Source organism: Podarcis bocagei (genome assembly GCF_964188305.1).
Source record: "Podarcis bocagei genome assembly, chromosome: 12".
NCBI classification, from domain to species: Eukaryota; Metazoa; Chordata; class Lepidosauria; order Squamata; family Lacertidae; genus Podarcis; species Podarcis bocagei.
This window is the reverse complement of record NC_138137.1, coordinates 18,613,601-18,626,051: the sequence shown is the minus strand read 5'-3', so window position 1 is coordinate 18,626,051 and position 12,451 is coordinate 18,613,601. Positions and strand designations below refer to the sequence as shown.

At 37.5% G+C, this 12,451-nt stretch overlaps 1 protein-coding gene across 18 annotated transcripts in view; it reads right to left on the bottom strand.

Moving 5' to 3' along the window:
- SLC4A7 (solute carrier family 4 member 7) overlaps positions 1-12,451 on the bottom strand; it is a 113,816-nt gene that overhangs the window by 41,366 nt on the left and 59,999 nt on the right. For 14 of the 18 annotated variants that reach the window (XM_081164349.1, XM_081164336.1, XM_081164346.1 and 11 more), the window contains one exon: positions 2,109-2,190. In XM_081164349.1, coding sequence (XP_081020475.1) covers positions 2,109-2,190 — 82 coding nt within the window. Of the gene's footprint in view, positions 1-2,108; positions 2,191-3,935; positions 4,055-7,210; positions 7,235-10,258; positions 10,437-12,451 lie in introns of those variants that run through there. The other 4 variants (XM_081164337.1, XM_081164353.1, XM_081164352.1 and 1 more) reach the window with 3 other exon arrangements.

Sequence of the window (12,451 nt, the reverse complement as noted above, 5' to 3'; positions counted from 1 at the left end):
TGAATGGAGGGGAAGAGGAACATCATGCATATGTAAAAATATTAAGTAATTCCATTAAATTCCATGGTCTCAAGTCATATACAAAAAAAATCCTTATAGTTCAAAGGATACAGATGAATTGTTAAATGACCTTCAGAAACCCCACTTCCACAATGGCTGTGCCATACTAATCCCAAGCAAAGCTTGTTACTGAATTAGCTTAATCCAATACTCAACAGCATTAATAGAATGAAGGACACTAAATTTAGTATACATAGCTCCAGAGACAGTTGTTTGGTTTAATCAGACATGACTTTATCCAAGCTTAGTTGACAAAATCCACAAATGGTATTTACCAGTTAAGGTCATTAATGGTGTCACTTTAAAATTTCTTAAAAGGTGCTCGCTACTTATTCTACTGTATATACTCAGACCACACACCATGGAAAACTTATGATACATAGAAAATAAACAAAATACATTAAAGGCAATTCCAAATCAGCTGATTTTTGCACAGCATCAGAATACACTTTAAAAATAACAATTCACTACTTTTTATCCAATAATTTTATATTATTACTGTATTATACCTGTAACTTAGTAATGTGCAACATAAAATCTTATTTTAAAAAAAAACACCCAGAAAATTCTTACGCTAACAAAGGATCGTCTCATAAAAAAACCTCTACCTTCTCTGGCAACTCAATATTACAATTTCATTCTTGATTTTATTCATTCAGATATATAGAATACCTCTTTTGTAAACTCATTAACTAAGAAGCATAGCACTCTAGCTTCAATGGAGCCTACTTGAAACAATTTTTGCTTAAAACTGCAATCTAGCTTTGGCATTTTCTTACACATGTTCAAGGATTTCTCCATTATGCTAACATGTTAAACCTACATACACAGAGAAACGGAAGAATATTTTGCTGTCAAAGAGCAGAAATCCAGATTGAAAAGTCTGCCACTATTATTAAGAACACAGTTTATAGTATCACATATCTGAGATAATAGAACTATTAAATGTAAACACGGTTACACCTGGCAAAGAAAAACCTAAGTGAAGCTAAGTAAAAGTCAAGTGCAGCCCCCTCTTCTTAAGGAGCTTTGTTTGGACTTATGCCATGAAAAAGCAGATGGCACAAGCCATCGTTTTTCAAGGATGCATCAGGAGCCAAATTTCATAACATAAGCAAATACTAGATGACTGCTCACTTCACAAAATGGCATCATTGTCTTCTGTCCAACTAACATCTTCAAGTTCTTTGTGTGAAGTGTTCTTAGTAAAGTGTGTGCCTGAGTTTGTAGACAGCTTTCACTGTTGCACAGTGCAAGTCACTTAATTAGATTTGTTCCTGCACGTATAGCATACTCTCATTTACATGTTACAGATAGGTAGCTGTGTTGGTCTGCCATAGTCAAAATAAAAAAATTCCTTCCAGTAGCACCTTAAAGACCAACTAAGTTAGTTCTTGGTATGAGCTTTCGTGTGCATGCACACTTCTTCAGATACACTGAAGAAGTGTGTATCTGAAGAAGTGTGCATGCACACGAAAGCTCATACTAAGAACTAACTTAGTTGGTCTTTAAGGTGCTACTGGAAGGAATTTTTTCTCATTTACATGGTTACCTGTATAAGTTTGTTTCTCTTCCACAACCAGTTACAAATATTTTCCACATATTCAGCAAATCATAGAGAGCTAAATCAGTAGCTATCCTAATACCCTTTAAACCATTCAACAAGCACATCCCAAGCACAGCACAACTGCAGGGATACTCTCTGACCCCTGATTCTACTCCAAACTGGAGATGATTGCAGGAGGGTTTTTTTGGTGTTGTGCTCTCTTGAGGTTCTCAGAGCACCTCAAATCCTGTCTCTTTCACTAGAAAGGATGGCAAAGCATAGAGCTAGAAAGGAGAAAGGGTAATTGTACCTGACTTCATCTTGCATATTGGATGCAATGCACACTAACAACTTAGGTGCAAATCCCAGGCATGACTTCAAATGGCATTGATGCAACCATGCCAAACCAGATAACACAAGTGCAGCACTAGGATTCTAACATGTTTTACTTTTGAACTTGGGAAAAATAACAATCCTAACGAGACTGAAAAAATATACTTACTTTCTAGTTCTTCTTTCTCAAAGTTTGTGTTGATAGTAGAGCTGATTTTGCCCGTATCCACAACAGCTTCTTCATCATGACCCTAAAAAAGACAGAGCAGACATCCAGTTTAACACTATAATCACATCTACATATTTATGTTTCCATTTTATAAATGACTATGACCAAAAAATTTAAAATTGCTTGTCATACCATCTTCAGAAGGTTAGGAACAACAGAGAACACAGGGTTATTTTCTGGAACTGCATATTTTAGTATAAGTTTTTTTGGCAAGTCATCGTGTTGCCCAGAAAGCCTGAGTGGAATGAAAACCAGTTTTACACCCCATTTTCAATTGCCTGCCATAGTCCAACTTAATAGTTTTGTGTAAGCTTGTCTAGCATGTGAAAACAAGAGTTACTGAATAACAGACTGTGCATCTTCTATAACAGGGAAGGGAAACTACCATGATTCAAAGGAAACATTAAAAACTTTGAGTGAAAACAAGCTTCACAAATATATCCTCTTTTTCAAGATGTGCATTTAGCAGACACATTTTTATAATGACCCTAAAAAGGCATTATGTTGCACATAATATTTCTCTCTTTTTACTTCTGCCAAGTTAAACATTAAATGCATTTCCGTATTATGGATTTTGTAGCTTAAATCTGCATTAAAGTGTTTTCCATTTAACTACTGGCTTCCAACATTTCTTAAAGAGTTAAGCTGTAGATATTTCTCCTTCCAAAAACCTATGAATTAGTTGGCAATAGTGTAGCATTGCAGAGACTTAAGATTCTGAATGGCAAGTGGGAGGAAGAGAAAGAATCATACTCAAAAAAACCTGAAAGCCAAGAGACACAAAATCTACAGTTCCAATCACGGGCTTAGCCAAAAACTCATTGGGCAGATTTACGCAAATAACTACCTCTTTGCATCAGGCCCTTAAGGGGATGAAGTGGGTTCAAGACAACCCATAAACATTGAAAGGTTGCAGGGCTGCACAAGCCATCCCTGTCCCTCCTCCCATACTGCTAATGGGCCTGGTGGCCACATACCCCCATCACAAATTTGGTGTAAGTGAAAAATAGTCAATATTTATAAATAGGAAAAGAGCTTGCAAATGTAATCTCAGAACCTCTGTCTATAATCTTTGAGTATTCCTGGATAATAGATAAGGTCCCTGTGGACTGGAGGTGGACAAACGTTGTTACCATCTTCAAAAAGGGGGAGAAAGAAGACACAGGTAACTACTGACATAGATACCAGGTCCTAGAATAGATAATTAGAAAGTAGGTCTGTGAGCTTTTAGAAAAGAATGCTGTGATTACTGTACTAAGACTCAGCACAGGTTTCTCAAAAACAAGTCATGCCGTATATATAGAGTGCATTCCACTCTAAGGCAAAAATCCTGCTTGTATCATATAATGTTGCAATAGAAACTGCTAAAATGCTCAGAATATTTCATTTATTTAGTGAGTGGATGACTATCTAGACGGTATTAAGAGAACAAATCCTTGCTCTCAGGAGCTTACAGTCTAAAATGTGACATAAGGGAGACCCCACTAGAAATAGAGGCTATGCCAAGGGTGGGCAAACATTGAGGGCCATATAGATACATACAGATATAAATAGATAGATAGATAGATACACATATATATATACAGACACACACACACACACACACACACACAGAGAGAGAGAGAGAGAGATTCTTCCCTTCATTACTACCTCTCTCTCTCTCTCTCTATATATATATATATATATACACACACACACATACAAACAATAACTAAGCCTTAAGTATAACTAAAATTATTAAATGCAGATTCCTCCCCTCATTACTACCACTATTTCCAGCATTTTTGCCTTAGAGTGGAATGCAGTCTTCTCTACAAAAGATAAGATTCTTTTCTTCTAGAAAAAACTGTCATGAGACTGCATCTTGCAAATACTGCTAGATACTCCTAAAAAGAGAATGCCAGAAAAAAAGGTCATTTTTAGGTTACATATAAAGTTATGATATGATTCACAATCATGACTGCATGCTTGGTAGGGTCACAAGAGAGAGAATTTTTGATGGCTGCTAGCTCCTTAAGAGAAAATAGACTGGCTCCCTCCTGGTTGTCCTTCCACCAGCAGATGAAGACTTTCTTGTTCTAACAGGCCTTCAAAAACAAACTGATTTTAATGAAAAGACTGGTGCCATGATGTTTTTATTATAATTATCAGTATGGTTTTAATATATTTTATATATGCATATAACTTTTAATTCTATCAATTATTTGTGTTTTCATGGTTTTTTCCTATGTGTTTAATAGCTCTTATTTTTTTTTTTTGTGTGTGTGTGTGTGTGTGTGTGTGTATATATATATTATTTTTAATCAAAGTCATCTGCGCATACCAGGAGATGAGAACCTGAGACCCTCCAGATATTGCTAGACTACAACTCCCATCCTCTTTGACCACTAGCTATCTAGGGCTGCTGGATAACTGGACTCAACAGCATTTGAAGAACTACAGAGTCACCATTCTTCCATAGGCTATGGTATCGCCTAAGAAAAGGTTTAATTATGTAGCATTTTTAACTCTTGTGTGCATTCAGATTAAAATGTTTTTATCTATTAACTTTTAAACTCCTACCAGCTTTTTTATGGTTTAAAAAACACAGCACACAATTAACTACTTTTTGCCCCATACCATTGATGATCATTAATATTCTGTGGCACATGTGTCAGTGTGTCTGGCTGCTAACCAGAAGGTTGGTAGTTTAAGCCCACCCAGGGATGCCTGTGGACAGGATTTCTGCACTACCAAGGGTTGGATTAGATGACCCTCGGTGTCCCTTCAAACTATGATTCTATGCTTCTTACTATTCAATGCTAATGCATTTAAGAACTTTAAAAACAAGTAGTGCAATGTTCAAAACAAGATCTCCTCCTTAATGTACTTTGGACAAATACTAAAGTACAGTGGTACCTCTGGATGCGAATGGGATCCGTTCCGGAGCCCCGTTCACATCCTGAAGTGAACACAGCCTGCATCTGCGGGTCGTGATTCGCTGCGTCTGCGCATGACGTCATTTTTAGCATCTGCATATGCACGAGCGGCGAAACCTGGAAGTAACACATTCCGTTACTTCTGGGTCGCTGCAGACCACAACCCGAAAACGCTCAATCTGAAGCTACTTTAACCCGAGGTATGACTGTACATTAAGGTTAGATGAGGGGTGCATAAAGCACCACAAATTTAAGATGGCCACAACTACAGCCAACCAACCACACCCTAGGCCATCCCCAACTTCTCTCACCACCAAGGAAATACAGCAAGCGAATAGTAAGAGAACCCATATGTGACGCTGAAACAAAACCCCACACATACACTAAGAAGAGAAGCATTGCCACCCCACCCCACTCACCATTTCCCCCTCTTTTCTTCCTAACCTAACACTGTATGCAATACTAAAGTCTCATAACAAATGAAACTGATCTGTAGAAAACACAACTTGAAAAAAGAGACAATGCATGTATTTTTGTGAACTAAGAAATTTTTAATAAAAATATTTATAAAAAAAAAGATGACCACAACTAAGTGGAGCCAATGTTGAGACATTACCAAATGATGAAGTTGTCTTATTAACTCAGAGAAGGCAAAAACAGCCTACTTAAATTCTCATTTCAGGTTGGGAGTCATAAAAATGTTCTAATTCAGGAGGAAGGACTGAAGGCTAAATCAGTTGTATGGTTCCACAAGCTTTTACATTTGTATTTGTATTTACATTTCCCTCTCTTATTTGGTTATTAATACTACCATTTGATGATTAATTTTCAATACATTATGAGGTTTGATTATTGCAATGTTGCTTTAATTAAAAGCAACGAAACGGCTTACACTATGCCAGAGGAAAAAAATGTGTTTTAGAATGCTGTTTATACCAAAATTGTAATTTAGTGTCCTTAGTCTTGATTGACAAATATGAAACAGGCATTCTTTGCCAGCTCGCTCATAAAGAAGTGGCCTTCAAAATTATATCATGTGAAAGCAGCCTGTCTATAGATTAGATTACCGAAAGGCATGTGTGCCCTTGTAGACCTTCCCAAGGCATTAAAGGCATGCCTGTTTTTAAAAATTACAATACAAATACACTGAGATTGAGATTATTCCATGAAGTAATAATAGCCTTAATCCCATTCTTAATAATTTTTTTTTTGTCAAACAACTTGAAATTAACAAAGCTCTGGGTTAGGAACTAATTTTCTGCTTAAATTATAATCCTTAGTCTTCAATATACTATATCTGTTGCTATAAACAGAACTTAGTCACATAGGTTTCCAATACTTAATAACGTGCAAGTAAAACTCGCTCAACACATTGCTGAATTTGCAACTTTCTAGGACATATAATGAAAGTCACCTTCTGCTCTGCGTCTCTCTTACTATACTTTTCTGTGTCTGAAAAGTATGTAGCTGAAAGCTAGTGAGGTTTATACGAACCTATTTAGCTTCCCCAGTAGTCCAATTCCATGCAGAAAAAGGATTGACTCATCAGAAAGCTGAATAAGAGGGGCTTTGCAGTCTTTACAAGCTGTTACATGTTCTGACACAATAGAATTAGGCAAAAATTCGACTTAAATAAAGACCCGTTTGCTGAAAAAATGCAGCATGATAGGTAATATGGTGACCAAGAATTTCTCTAGTACTTTTTAAAGCTGTTTAATATACTGGATCTTACAAAATCATTTGGTAGTGAACTTCAAAACCATGTGTCATGTTAAAAGTCTTCAACCTGCTGCCAATCAGCTTCATTGCATGACCCTGAGTTTTAGTATTGTTGATGGAAAACAACTTGCCCCAACAACCTGCCCCAACAACAATTGGGGCAGGTATGCTTGAGATCGATAACATTTTGTTCAAAATGTTCAAAATGTTATCGATCTCAAGCATACCTGCCCCAATTGTTGTCTTAAAAAAACAAAAAACCTGCCCCAATTGTATTAGCCTTCCCTTGTATAGAAGATGCTTCAACATAATAAACTGTTGTTCCAGGCATTTTTCCACAATTCCAGGAATGTTTTCCTGGTTGTTGCAGTCCACATAAACCCAATCAGCTTTGCACTTACTTACATCAGTCATGTCAGATGGCACTCCTAATTTGCATTCATCTTACTGTGTTTGTAAGCTTCTGACATCATAGCTCCCACCTGAGGCTACCACAAGACATTTTAACACTGAAGCAAATATAAGGGGAAATAGGGAAGGAGTTTCTCATTGTCTTTGCAATTCCTATTGAGATGAAACAGACTGGAATCTGATTCTCTGCAGGCAATAGAACTAAATCAGAACAGAGACAGAAAGGAGAAACTAAGAGAATCCATAAAATGCAGAAACACTTTGAAGTATGCATTTTCACCAACAATTTGCACTGTTTAATATTAATCAGCAAGTCTTCTAAGAAAAATAAGATACCTTAAAATAAATGTAAGTTTATTCTGATCAAAGCATGTCCTTAATTTGATTAGCATTCACAAATAACTTTAAGTGTTCTACCATCACTTTTAAAAACACCACAACTTTTAATTGAACTAATGCTGTCAGCTGAAAAAATGCTCATCTAACAGATGTGTAATGTAAAACTAAAGTTGTCGTAATATTTTTGCTTTGTGAAAAATGCACACTAAACTACCTACATTAAAGGCAAAAAGTAGCATTACACTTAAGGCCAATTCATCAGATACCTGTACATGTTTATATTTGACAGGGATTTCACCAGGGTATATGTTATGACAGCAGAAATCAGCAAGTACACACTTTTACACACTTGTATTTAAGGCATGGCAATCCACCCCCATCCCATTATGCCAGCCAGTAAGGGGTTGGACTCAGAAGAAAATCTGCTGAACAGGTGGCCACAATGCATGCTGGAGGGTTATTCACCAGTGGAAATGTAAGGAGGTGTGTGTTAATCTGAATTTACAATATGGTTTATCTCAGCAGATCATGACTTAAGTATAAGATTGACATAACTCTAATATGACACAAGACCCTTCATGATGAGCTTTGGTGACCATGGAAAAAGCCGGACTCCAGCCTCCTGCTGAAATGTATTTTGGGCATATCCTGCCTTCACCCACATCTGACCAGAAGATTAACACATGCAAATTTTGTTTTCAAGTACATGATACTCAACTCCTCAGTGAGATCCATCCCCACAATGGTAAGGTGATTTAAAGGCAGATGGCAGGCAGAGATGGGCAGGTGCAGATACCATCAAAGTCTTTCACCCTTTTGTTAAGCAAACAGGAACAGGATGACCAAAGATGGGCAAGGTGAGAACTAGGCAGGAAAGTCTGGAAGAGATTATGGAAATGGTAGGAATCAATCATTTCACAGACCCTTTCCCTCTCCACTAGTATGCCTTGGCAAAAAGGTATTTTAAAAAACCTATTAGATTCAAAGGCTAGTTGGCTCTCATAGCTCCAACAGGATAGAACTTAACCAGTGCTCCCCAGGTCTCAACACACTGCTGCTTCACTTTAAGGACAAGCATACTTTCGTTTCCCCACTCCTTCTAGCGTAGGTTTATGGCAGCTTCTGTAGGGCTTTTAGAATAGTTAGGGAATCTTTTACTCTTTAGTTAAGGTGTGTATGTAATGTAATTTGCTACCTGCTTAGCCTGTAACTTTGCTGTCTAAAGCAACAGTTTAATATATTCTGTTGCTCCAGTTTTATATATAATAAACCAAGCTTCATTGCTTTGAGTGAGAGCTTCTTGTGGGCATAAGATTAAGGGTTAATGCACATCCATAACAAGCACACGTTATAACTCCAGGAAAAGATCCTAAAGCTCTCAGCAGTGAACATGAGTGCTGGCTGTACACATGCGGATCCATGTACACACTCGTAACAGAAAGGCATGAAACAAGGGCACGGGGGAGGCAGGGCTGTGCTGGCCTGGAATGAACTGGATTACAAGCTGTTTTAATGGCTCTTGCTGGCAAGTATCAAGCCCAATCATGCTGCTGCGGCTGCTGCCACCAGCTCTGCCCCCCCCCCCCCGCAAGTGGCTGGGTAGCAGATGTGGCAGTGGCTTTACCACTACACAAGTCTCCACTGGCAGGCAGGGTTGGGGTTAGGATAGCAGCCTAAAACTTAAAGACCACCTTTCTATCATCCAGTGCAAAAGCAGAAACATTAAAAATACCTTACAAATATGGACAGACTTTACCTGATTTTATATTACAATTGTTCATGTAACAAAAGCTGATATACCACTGAGAAACTTTCTAAGATTCTCAAACATATTTTCTTTACATGCAGCCACATGGAAAATCTATTAACATGAAGAAGGGTTAGACTTAAAGCATACTAAATCAATATCCAAGTTGGCAACCACATTATCTACTACAGCAAGATATATTCCTAGAAGATAGCAAAACAGAATAAGTGGGGAATAAAAAGTGAAGTCCAGGAGACTACTGGAATCAGACATGTTTTTTTAAATGTTGGATACCTCCATATTGATAAGTCACTTAAGTAAAGCTATCTAGGCATGTTCTGCAACTTCTGTCAAATACTGAACTCAGGAAGCTTTTTCTCACTAACTTTAAACCATACTGTTTTCCAAAGTTATCCTCTACTGAACATGATACTGAGAAAAAGACCTATGATACTAGTTTCACAAAGAATGCTGATGAGCTTCTAATCCTGATTATGTACAGATGACCTGCCCAAGAATCTTACATAGTCAAAAGTTTACTACAGACCTAACAAAAATTGTTATAATATGATGCATAAAGGAGAGAAGGGTGCTAAGAAAGTTTAGTGGAAGGCATGTTTAGCCAAGAAACCTGTAATTTCACAAGACGCTACTTTTAACACATTTTAGTACAATTTCCTAACATACATTAATCCTGAAAAAATCTGCCCTCTCTAAAGAGATGAGTTAATAGGTAGTACTATTAATTGTATTTGAGTCAAAGTTTTCAGTCACACATATTATAAAGCTAAAGGAATTTATAAAAAGACAATATAGCTAAATTTGTATGTATATCAAACCCTGATATTACAAAGGTTTTCAAGACAATTATTTACGCAATCTGACATACAAGAGTGACTATCATGAGTTCTGTTCTAGCCACTTTAAAATGTTATTTCTTTGAAAGAAGTATTTACCAGCTCCTTGTCTATATGTGTTCCTTCCATGCTGATGCTGAAGAAATGGAGAATGCCCTTGTGCAAGTTTGCAGTGCTATGAGCCTCAAGAAACCAGACCACACATAACTACTTTATAACAGTACAGCCAACACAGATGTACAGCTGTATAAATCACTCTGTTGCAGCCAGTTATCTTGTAAAGATACTTAGTCTTCTAGGCCAGTAACTACATCCAGCACAGGTCACATAATAACAGAATTGAGGAACATGGCATGCCTTCAATTCCCACCAAGGGAACACCAAAAAAGGAATTGAAACTATGTGGTTTGTGACTTAACGTTTAGCTACAGCAGTAGCTAAAAACGGCCTGCAATATGAATGTTTTGCTGTTAAGGCCCAAGGTTTTATCGTCACTGTGTTTGACTCAAATCCCCAAACTAAAAAAGGTCTCAAACACTGTACACATTTATATATTCATAAAAGCCAATTTTCTAGCTACGTTGAGCCTGAAAAGCTCTTTTGGGGATCTATAAAAAGTACTGCAGGTGGGAGGGTGGGGGAAGAAAGATCAATTCCCATTACAGAGCAGATGCCAAGAATCATTTTTTAAACTATAGCTTCTAAGGAACGAAATATAAGGTACAAGTTCCTACATACATATGTTTAGTTTGCACATAACACTAAACCATGTGATAGATACATGAGCAGGCTTCTGTGCTCCCCCCTCCCCTTTCCTCCTCCTACGTAGACAGGAAGAGGACTTTGCTAAAAACTATCCTGTCGTTATGTAAGAACCAAAATTGTGGTTTATAACTAATTTTGGTCTTCTTAACAATACACTTTCTTACCCCAGAGTTTAAGAACATAAGGCTGGCATCCAATTCTTATAGCTGCCAATCAGATGCCTATAGGAAGCCCACAAGCAGGACATAAGCGCAACAGCACTCTGACAATCTGAGATTACCAGCAGCTGGTAATCAGAGGCATGTTGCTTCTGACAATGGAGGCAGAACATAGTCAAAATGGCTAGAAACCAATGACAGCCATACCCTTCATGGTTTTGACTTAATCAATTTACAAAGGCATCCAACTTAGTGGACTTCACTACCTCTATAAAATGGCGATGAATGAAATGATTTTTTTTTTAAAAAAATAATAATTTTATTATTTCTATGCTGCCCATCTGACCAGGCTGGCCCAACTACTCTGGGCAGCTCCCAACAAAATATTAAAAACATGTTACTGTAAAAACCAAGGCTTTTAAATATTTATATAACAAACAATTGTGTGTGTGTTGAATTTCATAGCACTAAGGCCACTGCTCCTAACTGGTTTAACAACACTTACATCCCACACCAGGACCTCAGTGTCACTTAAGATTAAGTCCAGGGTCACTGACTGGTTCCATGAGAAACTATTCTAGGTCACAATGATTTAGGGTATCAAGAAATTTTTATCTCTTTGTCATGACTGGGACACATGTAGCCAGGCTACGTTAGAGTATTTGAAGTCACTTATTACTACATTACATCCTATTTTTCATGCCTTCTTGATTTCATTCTCAAGATCAAGATCAACCTGGGTGTTTTGTTCACTGGACAATAGTACTAATTATTCTTTGGGCCTGGTGTTTCCACCCACAGCAACTCTGTGGAGTCTGCCCTTTTGAGGATTTCTGTCTTGCTGGACTTTATGCCCTCTTTGAGGTATGGGATTACAGCACCTCCAGCACAACCTTCCCTGTCTTTCCTATATACTTTTTAACAGCGATAACCAGGTCTAACAGGTTTTTTTTCCCAGTCCACCAAGTTTCCCTTATGTCCATTATAGCTATGCTCTTCTCTCAAAACCAAGGACTCTAGCTAATGTTCATTTTGGCTCACAGGCTTCTAGCAGTAGCATATAAACACCCATAACTAGTGTGTTTGGTCTTTGGAATATGGGTTTTACCCTATGGGGCCTTTGCTTCTCTAATAGTTAGCATGTGCCCCTGCTTTCTCAATGCCTTGCTGTAACCATCCCCCATTTGAAAAATGATAAACATTTTACTCCTCATCCCTGGAATGGAATGGCCCCCACCCTATTAGTTTAAAGGCTGCTCTGCCACATTTTTTATTTTAAGGACCAAATGCAAAACAAGAATTAACCATAATGTTAACCAAGGACCAGGTTCTTATATAATTAATACCTGGTTCTTAAACTAGATTCCTA